At 42.6% G+C, this 20,435-nt stretch overlaps 1 protein-coding gene across 2 annotated transcripts in view; it reads left to right on the forward strand.

Annotated features, from left to right (window-relative positions):
* The first annotated feature begins 335 nt into the window (after positions 1-335).
* The window catches only part of CAPZB (capping actin protein of muscle Z-line subunit beta), a 61,929-nt gene continuing 41,829 nt past the window's right edge, over positions 336-20,435 (forward strand). For both annotated transcript variants that reach the window (XM_075027530.1, XM_075027531.1), the window contains exons 1-2: positions 336-480; positions 17,021-17,110. In XM_075027530.1, the coding sequence (XP_074883631.1) occupies positions 478-480; positions 17,021-17,110 (93 nt within the window). In that variant the 5' untranslated portion in view covers positions 336-477. The remainder of the gene's footprint in view (positions 481-17,020; positions 17,111-20,435) is intronic.

Genomic DNA, 20,435 nt, shown 5'->3' on the forward strand with positions numbered 1-20,435 from the left:
CCCGGGGCCGACTGCCGGCCGGCGCCACGAGGGCTGAGCCGCCCCAAGGCCCCGCCCCTATCCCCGCCCCCTCGTCTCTGATTGGCCGTACTCCTTCCGGCCGCGGCCGGGCTTACCCCCGCGCTGGAGTTGGTGACGCCCGCCGCCCTCGCGGGGTCCCTCCGCCCGCCGCTCTGCTGCGCGCCACCCCTTGCCGCCCCTCCCCCCTCCGGGGCGGGGGGATGGTTCTTCCCGCTCCGCCCTCTCGCCCCTCCCCGCCCCGTTCGCGCGCCGCGCTCCATACTTGGCGATGGCCGGCGAGCCGCGCGCTGATTGGCGGGGCGGCGGCTCGGGGGCGGGGCGGCTCGGCGCTGACCCGGATGTTCACTCCTAGGCAACGGCGGAAGTGGAAGGGCCGCGGCCTGCCTCGGAGGGAGACCGGACGGGACCGGGAGGCGCCGCCGTTGCTACCGCCCAGCGCAGCCCCGCCGAGCCGCCATGGTAAGGGCGAGGGGGGCGGCCCCTCGCCGCTGCCCTGTCCCCTTCCCCGCGTCCCCCTTCGTCCCGGCGGTGCTGCCCCCTCCCATCCCCCCGGTGCCGCGCCCCGGCGGCTCCTTCGCCGCCCCCGCCTCCCCACCCCCCCCCCGGTCGCTTCGCAGGGGGGCGGCGGAGCCGGTGGGGCTCGCCCGGCCTCCCCGGGGCGGCGGCCAAGGAGGGCCCGAGCCGGTGCCGCCAGGGGAGAGGGAGGGGTAGCCTGGCCTGGTGTCGGGGGCGGCGGCGGCGGGAGCGGCTCTGCCCGGGGCTCCGCGGGGCCCGGGGGCGGGCTGCGGGGCGTCCAGGCCCGTCCGGCTCTTCTGCTGCCCTGTTACTTCCAGGTTCCTGGGCCTGATACCTGGGGTGGTGTTTACAGAGGGAATGCTTCCGCTTTGGACGGCGAACGTTACCGCTTGATGTAGTTGTAAACGGAGCGAGCGAATGCATGCAGCAGCAGCAGCAGCAGCGTTTAAGAGCGGTGGGGGCCCAGTCTGCCGTTGTTGCTGTTCACAAACCCCAAATTGTCACCCATGGTCTGGCATTTCCTCTGGAAGCTGGACTTGCTCGTTAAGGTGTGCTAAGATCTAATGGAATCTGCAAAATACAGGAAAACCGAGTGCAGTCAGAGCAGGTAGTGTTGCAGCGGTGGGCGCTCCTCTTCTGCGGGGATGAGAACTTTCCTTTTTTCAGAGAAGAACCTCTCGTTTCTTCAGTAATGTGAAATAATCTCCATCTTGCTGTGTGTTTGCTGAATGGATTAGCTCAGGACACAAAACCTTTCGATTTCATTTTGGCACTGTGTGTAAAGGGGGCAGATTTCATCAGCTCTAAAGAAATGCAGCAATAAGAACGGGGGCTGGCCCAGGCCTTGGTCTGCTCCCAGCACTGCCTGGAGGGATGTGTGCTTTTGTGGAGCCTATTTAAGGCAATGTAACCCCCGTGGATGTAATCACTTGTATGGAATCACTGAGGTACTTTATGTTCTTTGGGAATTTGTGATTCTGGTTCTCCAATGTTCAAATGTATTTAGATTTAGAAAAGAGCAACCCAGTGCCTGGTGATATAGCAATATAAAGACTGGTTAAGCAAGCAAGTGTAATCCTTTACTTCTCACCTTCAACCATAAGAATTTCAGAGACGATACCTTATGTTGTTTCTTCAGAGCTGAAGATCACGGCGATCCTGCCACCTTTATTATGTAGGATAAAGATCTTTAGTTTCTAGTGAAAGGTGAAGAATGGTTAAGGTTCTGCTTCTCTGTTCTTGTTTGAACAAATTAGATGCTGCACCTGACTTGTGAATGTGGCGGGTGACAGGATGGAGCATCTTATTTCAGTTGGGTATCTTATTTTAAGACACTGAAATCTGTAGGTGTGAGACCTGACTATAGAATTCAAAATCAGGGTTTCAACAAATTATCCTAACTTCTGCCATGGCAAAAATCCTCACAGGAAAAGAATTCAAGGAAAACAAGTAGGCTTCGTGTAAAATAATAATGGTGATACCAGGTTCTTTTAAGGGGATAAGAAAGCATGCTAGAAGAAGAATCCAGTCAGGGTTTAAATGTAACCATATGAGTCTTTTGGAGGAGGTAGAGCAGAAATCCTTTAGAAGTTTCCTGAGTGCTATAAGCTTATGCTGTCTCCTGATTTTTCATGTTTAGTCACGGAGACCACTGGGTGTGGGAGAAATTTGATCAGATCTTTCAACACTATGTGTTAGTCTCTGATGTTGAGTGGGCTTCAGGGATGAACCTGCAGCAGCCACTGCTATTGGTATATCATGGTGGCTGTGTACGCATCTGAAGACCCACTCGAAGAAGGTGGCAACTTAAGCCTGGATTATCTAGGTCCAGTAAGAGCATGCGGGACAAATCACTGATCTTGTTTGCAGAAGGCAAACAATCTGTGGTGATGTTTTAAAACTTTACTGATTCTTAGAATTAACTTAGCATTATGCATACAGTGCAGTTGCAGCGTCCAGTTTCAACTTAAGTGCAAACCCAGTGTTTAGAGTGCTTCCAGGATCCTTCATTTTGGTGGATATGAAAACACAATACTGAAGTGGAGCATTGAAATGCTGAAATGGCCCTTTCATTGAAGGCAACAGCAAGTTTCACGACAGCTGGGAGAAGCTGGTACGGTACAGGATATTAGGTCAAACACCTTCTTGGTACCATGGGGTTACCAATGTCTATGTAGAGCAGAGAGGTGGGAACCTTTGTCTCCTCTGCACCACCTCAAGTCTGAATTGCTCCTGGTGAGCTTAAGTGAGAATTTCAGAAGTATGTCTGCATTTCAGTCAGGTGCTTGGTGAAACAGGGCAGGGCAGCACATGAAGCTTGAAAACTGCCTGGATGGATGCCGTCTCTTGTGCTAAAAATAAAGTGAATGCACTGTTCAGGGCAAAGCAGGACTTGGGAGAGTGGATCTGCTGAGGTTTCTGGAATTGTGGGTTATGAATAGATGGAATCCAGTTACTCTTTGTAAAAAATAAGAATTTTCCTTTCCAGGTTATGTAAACTGTCGTGATCACGTTGGCAAGTATTTCTTCTGCTAGGCAACTCTTCAGGAGAAGGTGGACAATTTTAGCAAAATTTACAATTTAATCAACCGTAAATTCAAATTGTCTAGTGTAGCGCTGGCTGCACATCATCCGTTTAGAATTTGTGAGGCAGCTAAAAAGCACTGAAGCACAGCCAAGGATGCGTGATGCAACACTGACGCTCAATACATAAACCTTGTGTGCTGTTCAGAGTAACTAATATTGTCAAGGTAGGGGTTGTTTGTCTTGGGCAAGCACATTGGTGCTTGATAAATAACTTGGTTTTGTGCAACTGTTACCAAAACTATACTCAATGATTTGTGAAACGGCACAACTAAAGGTAGTGCTTTTCCAGCTGGTTGAACACCGAGCCCGTCTCTCTTCTAAACTGATCGTGTCGCTTTTGAAACCCTACCATATAGTCTGAGAGCTCAGGATAGGTTTTCAGTGTCCACAGCAAGTCCTTTGCACCTTGTGCTTTCTGAGAAATACTGACTTAAGCTATTTTGTAGATTCCATGTTTTATTAGCCAACTATATGAGCTTAGCTAAATGTTATCTTAAAAGGCAAATTCCCAAAATAATCAAGTTGGAGGATATCGTTGGGATAGGGAATACTGCCATTGCAGTGGTGCTTAATCTTGTGGTTTATTAGTGAAGGAAAAACATTCTCAAGCTGAAGTTGTTCAAACAGGATTTCCTCACATGGTAAATATATATGCTGATATGTTACTAGTTGACATCTGGGAGTAAAACAAAATGAAAAGTGCAGTTCAACTCTTTGAATTACTATTTTCAGTCATTACTACTGTAGTTGAGTAGAGAAATTACCCTCTTTGGGAAGGAGACATCGCTGCCCTCTTCAATTTCTGCTTCTACAGTTTTCAGCTACACTTTCTATCAGTTGACTTTCATATACAAAGGATAGCCGATTAACTTGGGGGCTGCGTGTGATCACGCAGCACTCCCCAGTGCTGCGTACTCATCCGCTTTGGCTTTGGGTAGGTGGATACTTCTGAAGACTTGGATAAGGAATGCCGGTGCCAGTGTTTATTCTCCTGCCTGCCCTTTGGAGGGATGCTTGGTCAAGTCCAAATGGCTCCTTACTCTGATAAGCAAACTTGTAGAGAAGTGTTTTGTTTTGTTGTTTTGGTTTTTTTTCCCCCCTTGAGCTAGTGCACATTGTAGTAGTGCCACCTCAAGTTGAAGTAAAACTGAGTATGTTTCAGTGCCTGCTGAAGAGAGAGCAATTTTACTGGAGAAGCATGAAATTCTGAAAGGTGCCTGTACAGGCAATGTAAGCTGGAGTTTAGTTCTATGCCAAGTACCCGTTTTTTACCTGACTTTAATCCAATGTGTTGTTTAAGGACTTTTTTTCCAGGCAAAAGGCATGATTGCAGAAGTGTAAGATACTCAAAATGATGTTGATCTTCTATTTTTATTCATATTTTTATTCAAGTCACTGTGCATTATAATTTCCCACTTTGCCATTGATTTATGCTAGCAGTCCTGAAGAGTTTAAAAAGCCTCAGCCAAATCTTTATGTCTCTCCTTAATGTGCAAGGTCCAAAGCATGTGTATGCTTCAGTTCTTCCTGGAAATATCAAAGGATTAGGAAGAAGAGTGAAAAAAATTCACATAAAACCAGGAGACTTCAAATTTGAATTTCTTTTATGGGTGAAACTTGTGTGGTGTGAAGGAGCAGTTAATACATCTGAACAACATAAGCCTTTCCCAAGCTTCCTGCTCTCTCTAGCTGGGCTGTAGCCCGAGGTTTGTTTGCTGATATGTTGTGTTATTTAAAAAGCTTCTCTAACTTGAACATGAAGATCGAGGATTCAGGCCAGTGCGGTGGAAGTGTGGCCACTTTAAGCTGGAGTATAAACTGATTTTTTTTCTTCAACTTTTGTGTAATGCCTTCTTAAATACTTAATAGTCCATGAATGAGGTGTTCATGTTGACATTAATTTGCTAATTGACCAAATACCATGAGTGGATATCTGGCTGAGAACTGTAACTGAAACTTGCAATGCATTTGGAGAATATTAAGCTGTTGTGGCTTAATTGAGCTGAATAATGTGGGGTTCCTGTCACTTGGACCTGATCAAGTGGCCAAAATTCACTTAGGGGGTCTTATGTCCTAAAGCAGGGTGGCGGGGGTGCTTCCAAACAGGTTGTCTTGGGAAGTTTGAGCTCTTGCTTGTGTGGTAGATGAGTTGTTTGCTTTTGAAACGTCCTTTGTGGGGCATGAGGGTGAATGCTGGTTGAGCAAGTTTTAAAGACATTTTCCTGTTAGTTGAGCTGAGAGGATTTATTATGGGAAGAAAATGCAGTGTACTTGAGGAAGGTGCTTTGCTTGTTCCCTAATTAAAATGTTGTAATTTTCCAGAACAGGTGCTGTCTGGGTAATGCAAATGCAGTGGCAATCCTGTCCTTTTTCTGGCTTTTTAGATGCAATGAAGTTTTGAGTGAGGAATTGAAAACAGGATCTATTTCTTACTTGTGCCCAAAATAGGCTTCTATTTAGAATTACATTAGTTGCATTTGATAATATCTTGTGCTGCATTTCCTAGAGTGGTGGCCTGAGCCTTGGCATTGAGCAGTAAGATTAATTTTCTTGTATTACCTGATGCTGTTCTTTTGCCCTACCTTCCTCTTGTAGGGTTTAGAGGGAAAATGTGCAGCATGCTTTGAGCTCGTGCTCTTTGTGCTGCCGCTTCCAAGTTGGGCTGAAGAGCTACAAAATGTATTTGCACGCACTTGACTTATCTGGCTGCCCTTCTTATAAATTACCTACTTTATTCCTGCTATATGCAAATGAAACCATGCTAGTTTATATTTCCTCAGCGTAGCCAGTGTTATTTTTCAGCGCAGGCTTGGCTTAGGAGTCCTGACTCTCAGTTTAAACCCATGAGACCTTACTCAAAGTGTTTGCAGCCATGCCACTGTTTCCCTGAGTATGAAGAGGATGTCCTCCATGTCTTTTTGTTACAGAAAGTGGAGCCGAGTTCTTTCCTGGTGCATTGACTTGGAATTTCAATCATGTCCTTGTTGCAAAGTGGGAGGGTTACCAGCCTGGGTGGAAGCAGAACCCAGGATCTAACAACTTTAGCAGCATCAGCTGAAACAAGACTGAAAAGAGTGCTGAAGTAAGAGGATTTTGTGTGGAAGGAAAGAGGGTTGAGACTGTATTGAAGACATAAGCTTAGTGGTTGCCTTAAGCCACCAATCAAAGCCACCATAAATAAAATACTCTTTATTCTCTGAGGGAATTTTGGTTTTATTTCTTCAGGTGATACTTTCTATCTTTTCCATTAGACAAACTGCTGAGTTGGAAAGTGATGTCCTGTTACCTGCCTTCCCCAGTTATTTTTGCTTTGGTAAATATCAGGATTTAAAAAAAGCTTGCTGCTAGCAAGGGTGATTGGTGGCTGGCTGATAGCCTGTGCTTGCAATTTGAGACGGGCTCAAGAAACAAGAGATGGGTCTTCTGGTGAGTTAATTCAAAGGAGGAGAGAGCCATGAAATGGAGGAATGAGGTAAAATATCAGCTGCATTATGCTGACCGCAGCAGTTAATAGCTGTATTTATCCACTGAGTCCTGCCGCTGTGCACATTTAGGGGTCATCACGGAGAGTTTTGGATGTAACGCTAAGAACAGGCATGATCTTGGCTCAGTATTGACAGTGTTTCACTGGATGGTCAAATACGGCTTTCACGTAGCCATTAGTACAGGCAGAGCTATTTCAGAGCTTGGTAAGGTGAAAACTGGCCAAATGGAATAAGTATTAGCTTGGTATTAAATTAAAGGAGAACTGTGACAGGGATTGAAACTGGCATGTGTGTGTTATGTGAAGCACTGCTCCTGCATAAACTGTCTCTACTACTTAAATTTATTAAAAGTTTTGCAGAACTTACAGGTATTGTTAGGTTGCTCACTGTCTGTCTGCAGTTTTGACTCAAGGGTGGATCAGACGTGTTCAGAAGCGGCAAGGAAAGCCTAAAAAGACTGAAAGAATAGGCAAGTCTGGAAATCCTGGCAAAGGAAGGAATTTTGGGGAGCATGAATATCTTGTTAGGTGGAGATGTGATATTCTTATGCCTTGTACGTATGCAGAACCATTACCTTTCTAGTTTAAAACTTGAAATCCTTAGTGCTGAATCCCTTGGACGAAACTGAACTGTCCTGCAAGGTTTGCAGTGTAGTCAGCGAGGTACGTCTTGCTAGACACAAGCGAAAGGCATATTAACCTACTTTTTTGACCTTTTAGGCAATCGGAGAACACTCAGGGATGAGGGCTAATTAGATAACCTCTCTGTCTCTCCTCTCTGCCTTGCCAGGCATCTGACTACTTGCTAGAGTTATCTCGTGAATTTACAACTCTGGCTACTAGACTTCAGGACGCTGGAAAGTGCTGAGTTTGTATATTAAACTGGGCAGCTGTCAGTGTGGCGGCAGCTTTCCTGGGGTGGCGGGGGCTCTACAAACAGGCTGGCTTAAAGCATTATACTGAATTTGTGATGTTGAATGTTTGTGTTGGGTATGCTTTCAGTAAGCACGTCAGTGTTTGTTGTCAGTTTGGTAATAGAGTATATGCCTCCCCGCTGCTATAATAATGTGCATTTTTCTCAAATGTTTTTGATGTAAATAACTTCTCATATGAAAAAGTCTAGGTTGCAGGTCACTGGAACGAGAACCTGGATCTGTCAGGCCAGGGCCAACTTGCCAAACTTGGCTGTTTCTGCAAGAAAAGAATTCTCTGTTTCAATTGAGCAGTTCCTCTTCTGAAACTTTTGTGACCAGGCTGATTCGAACATGAAACAACCAGTATGTGGAATTAAAAGAGCATTTTGAAAAAATCATCGAGCATTAACAGGATTAAAAGAAAGCATCACAAACCATATGTGTGCGGATGTTCAGGATGACAGTTGGCAGTGCTGAATCTCAAGAGCTGTTGTATTTGTAGTGATTATGGTTTCAATTAAAAAAAAATTGACCCCTGTAAAAATTAAGCAGTCCTTCTCTAGAGACTTGATTTGGGCACTTCCTCAGTAATGTTTGAATGGAAGGCAAGAAGACAATGTGACTGTGAGAAACAGGTCATCAGGCTTATGAACCAACACAGACCTACTGTATTAGCTTATTTCAATGACTGAACTAATCCAGTTGGCCAGTTAGTAGTAGGTTTACAGAGAAGGAATGAAGTAATGAAGTGGGAGGCTGAGGATGAGAGAGTATTAATCAGTAATTTGGGATACATCTGCAGGGTTGAAGCCAAGAGCTATACGAAAGGATCTTGCAGAGGTGAGTTGCATGGGAGTTTTTACAAAAAGGCTGACAAGGTCAGGAAGAAGATCCTGTGAACGATTTCCTGTTGCATGGGCAGTAAGTAGTCTTTGTTTGGTGTGAGTCAGGGTGAGCGAGCCGATGGGGGAAGGAGGGTGGTTAGTAGGTAGCTTCACAGTTTTTAGAAAGCAAGGCTTACTTGCCTGCACAACAACTTAGTATATGCCAAAGTATTTGTGAAGCTACAGAAAATGCTTGGAATATAGTGCTGAACTGAGTCACAAGGAAATAACAAGAGGCATCTGAAGTTACTTGATGTATTAAGTAATAGTGAATAGTTACACTGTCAGTAAATCTGTCTGTGTCTGGATGTCTGTCTTTTAGGGGTGCCTGCATAGTTGTGCTCAAGCCAACATCTGTTCTGGTAAGGAAACTATTAGGCAGACATTACAGGCTTCCTTACGAAGTGTTTGCAAAATCAGGACAAGTTCTCCTATCTCAGTGCTGTGCTGTAACAGTTTCTTTTTTCATTTTGTTTAGCTAAGATTTCCTATCTGTAGTTATATCTAACAAAGAAAATGTTATTTGGTGTTAAATCCAACTTAAAATGGGAAAAAACCCCAAAACCCTGTTGTGCAGTAACATAAGTCTAATTAAATCTTGTAATGTTAATTGGCAAAGGTGGTCAGCTCTACAGTCAACTTCAGTGTCTTTAATCCTACTTATTAAAAGTTAGCGATGCTTTTTTGCAATCTGTGCAATTTTTCTGTGTAGCTATTTTACTGCTGTCCCCATTTTACTCTTTCATGTGGGGCTAATAGATTGCATATTCACTTGATGCCATGATTTATTGGGATCTGACTTTTTGCAAACTTTATGCTTCATAGGAATTCTTGGCACCAGATGAAAGCTAGTAAATTACATTGTCATGTTCAATGACAAGTTTAATAAATAAAACATTGTTTCTGTTACCTAGAAGACAAACACTGGTGCAGAAATCATTAGTGATGTGCCAAAAGGTCAAGATGAATAGCCTGTTCCCAGAAAGCCTTGTTGCTGGTCCACCCTGCTCTTCTGTTTGTACGTGGTGGCTCTTTTCATTGGACAGGTGATGGAGATTTGCATTGGACTTTATAAAGTCTAAAGCGATAGATGTTAAGTTAGGTTTGAAAATAGATGCAAGTATCTAGCATCTTGAAATACATGCTTGCTGGGAAGGAGGTGCCAAGCAAATGTTAATTTTTTCACTGTGTACTGTACACCTTTGTAGATGTGCTAACAGGAACTGAAATGCAGCTAGTCGAAAAACAGCTACGAGGAGTGCAAACTAGCTGCTGAACATACTCCAGGAGATACTGAATTCTTACTTCGAAAGCAAATAGGGAATTACAGTCGAACGGCCTGCTCCAGACTATGAGGGGTTGTTAGTTTTTTCTTGCTAGATTAAAACATCTTGACAAATAGTTGTTTCATGAGATTGAGCTTCTTAATAAAGTAATGCAAGCAGCTCTGGTTTATTTAGAAACTAAGGGATGGAAATGCCTTCAGTGTAATATAATTCACTTGATAATCATTTCTGGAGTTGAGCTAGGATGTTGGGTCATGTCCCTTGAACAGTGAACAATGCTTACCTGATTTGGAGGTAAGAATGACGAATTCAGATACAATGTGTGAATGAAAGGATGCTTGAAAGCATCTGTCTAAAGGTAAAGCAACAAACAAGGATTTGGCAAACTGCTGATCGCAAGCTTTGAGGTGCTCATTGAGCTTGAATGGAGGAGATCTCTGGTAGTTGGCCCTAGGTGACCATTGCCACTCCTTTAATCTGTCTTGGACTTGCCATAGTTGTGCTGTCAGCCTGAAATGGTGAGAAGTATCCAATGTCATCAGCGTGCTGGTAGCAATGAAACTTAAGCTGCTTCATTTGCTCTCCTTCCCGTAGATTATTTTAGTTCCCCCGCGTGAGTCTTTGGAGCAGACATACAAGTTACCCTTTCCTGTAGAACCTCTTTAAAGAAGAGATCCCTCGTGAGCACTCATCCTTCTGAAGTTAGTGTGTATTAAATTTCTGGACTAATGTAGAACAAAAGCTGGTCAATGTTTCTGAGGTTGAGAGTAGACCTCTCATTTTTGACAAGCATGTAGGCGCATTTGTCAGCGTGTACAACACCTAGACTTGAATTCAGAAAACAAGCCATGAAAACATTTTCAGTCATTAATTGGGGCTAGTACTGCTTCTCCATAGCATGCAATTGTTTTAAAAGTTAGAGCAGAGTAGAATAAAAGAAATAATGTTCTGCAGGAGACCATCTCTGAGAAGGATTTGCTGACTCAAAAGCTGTGAAGTGACTTGTACAATTGGTCTGTAAGTAAATCACGGTTACAGGGGAGCTGTGGGAGACCAAGTACAGCAGCTTCTGCTAAAATCTTCCGATCCATCACTTCTTGCCCTTATTTTGATCTTTAATCCTTCTCACTTGCAATTTGTGGAATGAGCACCCTTGGCAATTGGTCTGTCTGTTTGATCTTGACCACAGTGGTAATGTGAACACAGCAAACTGAGCTAAACACGTTACTAAACATACGACATGGTCATAAGTGTCTGAGATAATAAAAGCCACTGGATCACATCCTAACCAGAGAAGACAAAGCTAGAAGCAGCTCAAGAGGAGGAGAATGTAGTCTGCATCAGCATCATGTTCTTTTAGTAATATTTGACCTGTTCTTTTATGACTATCCATAGCATAGTGTATCTTCAGCTTTTATTACATTTGATTGTTTCTTAAATATGCTATCCCTGTTTCTCCCACTAGTACACCTTGCTGTCAGGAAGCCGTGATTTATAAGTACATTACAAATGGTTTTAGATAGGATCTGCCAGAAGAGGGTTAATAGTCAAGGGAAAAATAATGTAGAAAAACAGATTGCAAGGAATATGTGCAACTGATGGAAACGTCATGAGTGCAGAACTTGTCTGGGATTCATAGATCGTACAGAGTTATTCCCCTTCCCATCTAATATCCTAAAAAGTGAATGCTGACAGCCAAGAAGGGAATCCTGCAACTTAACATACTACTGTACTTTTTATTACACAGGGGTTACAATAATTCAACCCTTTGCTAAAGTTTCTAGCAGTAATACTATCCTATTGTGTAATTTGAAAAGGGAGTCTTCTGCCTTTTGAGCTCTGGAAGTTGGCAAGGATTAAAATGACAAGCAGGAGGGGAAGCTGTGTATCTGTTTCAATTAAAAAAATTTAGTGTTTTAGTACCACAAAGCTGAAACATTAGTCAGACATTCCTGTTGGGAGAACTGACAGGAAATAATATGATTTACAATCTGGGTATGTCTGCAACATAAAAGGAAGGAAAAAAAAAAGTAATTTGCTGGTTGTGTACTCTGGCCCTGGATTAATTTTTAAAGATATTTTGCTTGTAAACTGACCAGCGACCAAAGAGATCTGATGTGTGATTGCTTCAAATTGTGTAAGTTGAGCAATTGTTCTATTTTTGGTGCCCCTTCAGGTTTTTAGCTTATATTTCTGTTCTCTGAAAATTGAGATGCCAGCTTGTACTTTAAATTTGGATAACTTTTCAGATGCCAGTCTTGACCAAAACTTGTGTGCAAAGCAGCTCAAAGATGTTTGTTTTATCTGTTACAACCCAGCTGCAGGGTCTTAACGACGGTGGCATTTCAAGGCCAAACATGGGCAGCACAGGCCAAATAATGAATGCTCTTACTACATGTGTGTGGCTTTTTTACCTTAATCCTAACTACTGCAGTAATTTTTAGGTCACCCAGTTCTTCTTGGCTGGCATCACAGATGGGAAAGGGGGTAGGTAGCACAATCATGCCTTGAGTAGAAGCGTTACATTTGGTTTGCTGGCGGGAAAGATTTGGTGGCCCAAGTGGCTTATTTCCCAGAAAGGGCTAAAATAGGGAGAATTCAGTGCCATAGCACTGAACTACCTCAGCTGGTTTCTCTTGGTTCAGGAGTTAGCTCAGAGTAGTGTTAATATAGAAATACAATACAGAAGTGAAACCAGCCTGGTTTTCTCTTTAGAGAAACTGCCTAACTCTGTTTGTGCTCAGCAATAACATAGTCAAATGAGCAGAAGCTATCAGAACAAAGCTGTGAAGACCAGGGAATTAAATCTGCAGGTCTTTGTGACAAATAGAAGCAAATTCCTGCTGACTGTAAGGCGGGGAGCTTTAGATGAAATCTTTTACCTCCTTTCAAGTGGAATGGCTTAGCTTTTGAAATGGGTAGAGCTGCAGGTTTGTGTAAACCCTCTTAAAACCTGGAGTATGGGTTAAGTATCAGGTAACTAGCAACAGAGAGTTGTCAAAACTTGTGAATAAAGCCTGTAAATTTCTGTAAGTATATATAGTGAAATGCATATGTGAAGATATAATTTAAAAATAAGTGCAAAATACTTGTAGGTAGTAATTCATCAGATTGCTAGTGCCTATTGAAAAAAGAAAACAAGCATAGCTTCTCTGAAGTGTTACTGGTTCTGCCAGTGATACTGGTGTTGGAAAGGCTTTAGGTATATCTTGGCTTACAATAACCTCATTTATCAGGTGACAATTCAGTGCAAAATATAATGCAAATGTGGTATGGTTTATTACTTTGGGCTGGCAGAGCATATTTGGGTGCCATGAACTGTTAACAGCTGCATGACTAGTAGTTTACTTGCAGGTTTGCATAATTTTGGGTCAGGTCCTGTTGCCTGATGTTATCAGCATATAGTATCCTGGCCAGGGGACCATTAATGAACACCAGCTATTCCTGTGTCCTGTCTCCCTCATCCTAAGGAGCTGTATGGCTTAGGGGACATGACAGGTGGGAGTCAAAAGGAAGTTCAGCACTTTGCCTGTTTTAATTTTTGCAATTTGCATACCTATAGTAACTTTCTGGTTTTCTGTATTTGTTTTCTGCATTGAATAACATCTGCCCATACTCAGCCTTTAAACACTATTTCTTACAGTATGAATGGAATTAAAGTATACAGCTGTGCCTCTGTGCAACTACACATTTATACAACTGATTTTTTTTTAGCACTATTTGTTTTCATTTGAACCTCATCACAGAGTGCCTAGATGACCAGAGACCTGTGGCTTTTCTGAGAGGGTTTCTCTTTTGGAAATAAGCTAAGTACAGCGGAGACGCTGAAGAGAAGAGCAGATGCAGGCAAAGGAAGCTAAACAAACATAGCTACTCCTATAGACATATTAATAACATTTTTCCCTGTGGTACTGCCATGGGAAGGCTATAGCAGATGCTTAAGTGGAGATTCTAGATAGCCAAACATCTTTAGAGGAAACTTATTAAGGAGCTTTCATCTAAGCTAATATTTTCAGTCTTTGAGCTTCCTATGATCTCTAAATCCTTCAGTGACTTGAGCTGTAATAAAACTTCATTTAGAATGTCTGTCTGAACTCCCTACTCCTCCACAGGAGCTCTGTGCTGGATGAAACAGAGGAATGGTGGAAAATGGCCTCATATCAAGTAAACACTAAGCTCATTAAGTCCTGCAACCTCAAAGAGCTTGGCTTCGAGAGCAGCCCAGACTGGGAGACAGCCTGTCTAATCACCTTCTCAGTGAGCAGAGGTTTATAAGCCTCTCCATGTCTAAAGGCAAGAATTCAGTAGAAATGTTTTGTCTGGAGGTCTGCTAAGAAACTGTGTCTTCAGTATGTAATTTTACAAGAGAATTGAGCAAGTGGAAATTGAGAACAGGTGACGTTAAGAGAAGTAGGTTGGGTCAACTGTGGTGAGGTAGGTGACATATATCCTGAGTTCCTGAAGAATACCCAAGTTGTGTGAAGGCTTTGTGGGACTTTTAAGTGCCACTAATAACATGCCACTCTCAAAATTACAGTAGTAGTACATCCCTGGGAGTGTTCACCCTTTTATAAAATAAGGGAACCATGTGCTGCTGGTTTTGGCACCTCGGATGTGGTTCCTATCTCTTTGTATGTGAGTACCTACAGCTGTTCTGTATACTGCAGCTGGGGTGGAGGTCTGGAACCAAAGGATGTATTTGACCACAGACCCGTTTTTTAAAACCTCATTTCACCTACAGTGAAAGAACCAAAAGCAAAAGATACTGGTAGAACTACCCGTTCAATTCTGAAATAGGACATACCAGAGGTATCCAATACTACACGGTACCACTTTGCTCTGTAATCTGTGCGCTTTGTATTGCCCTTTTTGACTGTGCCAGCACGGATTTATGCTGGATTAAAGTGACCGTATAACCATAGATTTAGGGACAGAAATGCAGCAGAATCTGCCTTTATTTCAGTGCTTTAAGAGATCTGCTGGCAAGCTGTTTAATTATTTAAATGCTCTGCAAGAAAACTGAAGAGTCCTGCTGCTCAGCCTTGCTTTTACCTCTTTGATATCAGAAAAATATACTGTTAGTATGTGCTTGGATATTTTTCTTTTTCTGTTGCACACAGCCATGTATGCCAGCCATGTCGGAACCCCTTTAAGAATCTCTACCTTAAACAGTCTTGCTCATGTATTTTTACAGCTGGTACTGAATATATTGTTATAAAAATGGTCAGTCCAAGTTCTTCTGGTTAATCCATAAAACACTGCAAATGTAGATACTCCTTCATTCCGTGTAGTTTATTTCAAAATTGTTGCACTGTAAAACACTTACTCTGGGGTTGCAGCTTTAGTGGTGGCTTTTAACATCATCTTTCCCAAGGCTTTTTTGTCTATTAAACAGCTCCAGCTGGCAGAGGACAGAACATTTCCTTAAGTGTTCCCACGATCCGAAAGTGTGGAGCATGACCTTGTGACCATATGCCAGCTTTCCTTCCTTGGACGTAAGAGATAGCAGGAGGTAAAGACAATACTTGGTAAGAGTGATCCCCTGCCTGAGCTTGGCTGCTGGAGCTGGACAAGCATAAGCCATCTAAATAGTATCTTTCTCTGGGGAGTGAAAGGTTAGTAGCAAAAAGCGAGTAATTTTCCCTTCCCCTGAACATCTAATGAAGATAAGTAAAAAGTTTTGAAAATCTTGGCTGTCACTTTTGTGCATGAATATGGTCATAGTCAGTTCAGTGATCAGTTGGGGTCACTTTCCAAGATAACTTCACTCCAGACTCATTTCAGCCAAAGATTTGCTTGTTAAGTTATCCAGGTATTGAAAGAGTATGGGGGGCGGTTTGTGTACATTGCTTGAATGTGTCCTCCTTCCATAACAACAGGTGACTGTCATAAACTTCTGTTCTTGGTGTCAGTGCATCCTGCTTTTCAGGCTGAAGGCTCAGATCTTCAGGAGATTATTGCAGATATATAGGAGTTGATGCCTAACTATCTGTGGAGCTGGAGTATTTTGCAAAGATGATGTCCTATAACCCAAACTGGATGAGAAATAAATAGATAGTCTGATCTGGGGAGATTATATGACTTGCTGGCTGTAAAATATTTATCTTTTGGTAGTGAATTGGTAGTACTTTTAAGAAGTAGCTTTCACAATAGCTGTCTGCTAAACGGAGCACTCCTTCTTTTCCTCATTGCTAGAGTATAGCTTAATTGCAGGAAACTTTGCTTCCTGTTTCTCCCTGACCTGGGGGCTGCTATTGAATAATGTGATAATGTAACTGCTTTAGTTTTGAAGCCCTTCTTAAATAAAACTTTTGGACCTTGGCAGAACACAGGAGGGAGAAATTAATGCTAAGCTTACTGTATATGAGTGGCTAGAAATAGCAAAGAAAACAGGGAGGCGAAGGAGGAGTGAAAACAAACTGGCTGTGCTTCAGCTGCCTGGTGACCTGGTGATCAAAGTAACTTGTGTAGATTTTGGGTACTGTTAGGCTTGCAGGAAAGTGTCTGTTTATATCTGTTGGCAAGAAGGAGAGCTAAAGGTTCTGTCAAGAGCATGGTTCAGCTCTTCAAGTGTCTGTGGTAATGTCTGTTGCACATTTTCTGACTCTGAAGTTTAAGGGGTTCTTTTGTGTCAGAATTGGATGTGAGACCAGCTGCAGTAAGCCCTTTGGAGTATGTTGCTGTGATTTCTCGAAATAACTGAAGTCCCTGATTTCTCAGATACAAACAGCTTTTGGTGTGTGTTTTGTAGCAAGAAGGAAATAATAGGTCATACTTTATGTGTGTGTTTCATTCTGGTTTTTTTAACAAAGCTGAAGGAGGGAGAGAGAACTCTGTGTTGGAATAGAATTTGTCTTGGATACTAGTTATCTCGAGCTGAATGGCACAATACAAATGAGGAAGTGTTAAAACCGCTTTGGGAGAAAGAACTTTCGGTTCCCTAATCCGGATTATTATTGAGATAGCATGGAAAAACAGTGCATTAAACATTTGCACAAATGTTGGAAACAGTTTTTGGTGAGGTAAGGACTGGACTCCTTTCCATCAGCAGCATGGTGTTAGATTGGCAGCACAACACCAGTTAGAGCTGTGCTCTTAAATCCATACTCTGGAACACTTTTTGCAATATCAAGTCAATAATCCGTGATCAAATGGTACTGAAATTTATTGAAATCTATTTATATTAATACAAAAACATGCTGCTGCTTAGAACTAGAAACTGTATCTCTCATATCAGAGGAGTCAGCAAGCACTGCAGTTCGTGTGTGTGCGTGAATGTGATGTATTACCTGTATATATTGTGACGGAGGGATGTTCTTGTTTCTGCAGAGTGACCAGCAGCTGGATTGTGCCTTGGATTTGATGAGGCGTCTGCCTCCGCAGCAGATAGAGAAGAATCTCAGTGACCTCATTGACTTGGTGAGTATTGGATGCTCTGACCAACTAATAGCTGAGTCCTGGGTGTAACGATCTGGTATGTAAGAACATTTTCTGAAGCATCTTGGAGGTGTGGTGATTTGTTTTTCTCCTTGTCTTTTGGCAAGGTTGAAGAATACAGCAATTGCCCAAACAATGTCAGGAATCTACATGTTTATTTTGGGCAAGCCAGCAGGTACTACTGTGTATGGACGGACATGCTTTCGGATGCAGGGTCATTAGCAGCTTTCTTGATGAAGTCATCGCTGGTTTGGAGGCTGCTGTTTAGCAGAAGTAACTTGGAGCAGTTTATACAAGGTTGATGCATGCACTTGTATGTGTGTATTGTCTCCTGATAAACTACCCACCTGTGTGTAGTTTGACACAGGACTTGTGCGGTAGGTGCAGTGGATGTGCTACGGCACTTGCTTCAAAGGTGTTACAGAGACACAATATGTCAGAACACTGGGGTTCTGGAGAACACCCAAATCTATTTATAATTTATGCTATATCAGGTATGCTGCAGTCCAGCAAGTATCCAAAAAAAAAACCCTGGCCAACCATCTTGTGCCCGATACCTGTTTTCCGCTTGCCCCTGAAACATTTATTCTCCTTCTGTAAACTGCTAGTGAAGAAAACTAACTTAAAAAGGATGTGTGTGCTCGTTACTAGTTGCATAGGATTTAGTTGCACATCCTGTGTTGCACAACTAGGATATAATAGGCTAGCTAGTGTCAACTGTCCCTTAAAACAGTGTGTGGCACAGCTGCCTCTGGAGTAACTTAAAGTATTACTGAAATACGGATTTAATCTATACAGATCTACTATATGGGCGGCTGGGAAAACTTGTTTCCATTGTCCAGTCTAAATATATGGCTTATTTCTTACCGAAGCTTCTGAATTTTTGCAGACAGAGGACTTTGAGGCTGGAACAGGGCTGTTAGACCTTTGAATGAAGCCTTTCCTCTTATCTGTAGTGAGAACTACATCCCTTTTCTGTGGCAGGTCTGAATTTTGTGCATGATGCTGACAAACCTTGTCTGAGACACCCTAAAAATTTGATGGTTCTGCACATAGCTATTTGAACTAGTGCCTCTTAATTAAATTGTTTAAATTGTGTCCGAGCTGTTTGTTGTCTTTGTGTGCTAAGAGCAGCTGCTCACCAGGTAAATGTTTAGTTGAGGAGGTCTGTTCCTGAGTGATATTGAAGCTGGTGTTAGCGAACTTGGGAGGACTCCCATGGTCAAAAATTTGTGGCTGACTTAAATTTATCAAACTCTATTTAGATACTGCTTTTAGGTACATAAGCCAAGGTACAGGTAAGAAAGCTGTGCGGGTCAGGAAAGAAATTATTCCCTGCAGGAAGGGATTATTTCTCTTTCTTGAAACCATTTAGTAATTGGCTACATCTGTGCCACCAAAACTCTTGGCAACCTAAAGCATCATTTTTGTGGCTGTTGCTGGAGGTAGGACACAGGATAACTAAATCATTGATATGATCTGGTGTGACATGGTTGGTTTTCTGATGAAATTTGGAGGACTGAACGGATATCAGGGTTTGAGCAGCTCCAAGGACCATTCAGAACAATGAGTTGTTTGGGGAGCTATGGTAAGCTTGACTGTATAATTGGTATGAGGTTTTTTTAATGACTCAGAAAATTGCTGGTTACCTCTAAATGTTGGAATTACTTTTGGATGGTGCTCATTAGTGCTCTACATGCTTTCCATCAGCAACACGCTCACTGGGCTTCTTTTCATATTGAAAGTGTAACATGAAACAGACCAGTTTGAATGACGCTTGTTAGAAGGAGGGTCTGTGTGATTCCCACACTACTCACTGCAGTCCCTTCTCTGGGGTAGAGATGAAATAATTTGTTAGATCCAGTGTGATTTCTTTATTGTTGAGACATCTGTAGACCTCTTCTGCAGCCACTCTCAGCTACAAGACTGAAGTCTACACTCTAGTTAGACGAGAGCAGTGTATGCACTGCCACCTGTAATAGTTCCAAAAACATCATAAGCCAGACTCAAGCAAATAGTTTTTTGACCTTTTTTGGCAAGTTTCTTCCAAACCCTTACAGCTGACGTTTTTATTCTGTTTCCTGTACTGTTACCAGACAATAACCTCCTTGAAGTAAAAGGTCAGACTCTAAATGCATGACGAGCATGAGCAGGTTCATTAAAGTTGTGATAGGGTGCCATCTTTCATAATTCTGACTTCTGCTTCCTTTGTGCTTGGTTTCCTTGCTTCATTATACTGCCATGCTGGAGTAGACAAGAAGCAGAGGCCCGCATCACTTTTTTGGGTGTAAAGCATAGGTTATTACTTGAAGTCTGCTTGCAGCTCAGCTTGCTATAGTCTTTCTAGAGGAATTGATCTCCAGACTGATGAGTATAGCTACTGTTTTGATGCTTGCTTAAGATCTATTGAAAGAAGATGAAGATGACTTAGAAATGTCTTTGTATGTAAAAAGCTTTCCAAACCTACTCTAGTGAGAAACTGACATCTACTTCCTAGGCTTGTATTCCTGCTGGGAAGGATAACTGCACTAAGTTTCCTCCCTGAGGTCTCTCTTACTCTGTCAAAGCCATGCTCTGCCGCTAGTTTTTAGTAAGAGCATCTTGGTACCCATGTGGGTATATGGAGTATGTTCCAGACTGTCCATTACTGCCCCCAAGTGTTGGGCTGACAAGGGAAAGAGTCCAAACTTGAACATGAAGTAGAAGGGGGGGTGGAAGGAGAGAATTTTTGGGTCACTGGCCCTCATCAGACAAGACACTTTTCATTCATTAGCAAAACAGTTTGTGGTTTGCCCTTTTACCACATCTGTTGTTGCATTTTTCAGACTGCCGAGTCTTCAATTAGAGTTCATTAGAGACCTTGTCAATCATGGGACTCCAGAAGTCCTGCCTGAAAGAAGCTGTGCGTGGTGCTGGTAATGTGCCTTGGCATGGAATGCCCTGGTTGGAATTCAATTAGTCATTATTTGTAAATAGACTATGCAGAGGCTGTCAAAATGTACAAGAGGACTTTTAAATCTCTACAAAGAGAGTTTGGTGTAGGCACATACCTTTTTAAGGACAACTAATTTAAATTAGAATAATTTTCCATGTAGCTGCTCTGGAAACTGGGGTAACTGAAGCCTTGGAGCATCTATCGGTCAGCCAAGTCCAAACTGTAAAGCAGTTCCCGTAAGAGGAGCACTAAAGGTGATTGCATTGCACTTAAATGGATTTGTTGTGAGGATATGCCAAGTGATAGCACTTGTAACATTAATACAGATTTTAATTGCATAGCATAAATACTGCCTCACCTCTCCTTATTGCC

Source organism: Buteo buteo, chromosome 5 (genome assembly GCF_964188355.1).
Source record: "Buteo buteo chromosome 5, bButBut1.hap1.1, whole genome shotgun sequence".
Lineage (NCBI taxonomy): Eukaryota > Metazoa > Chordata > Aves > Accipitriformes > Accipitridae > Buteo > Buteo buteo.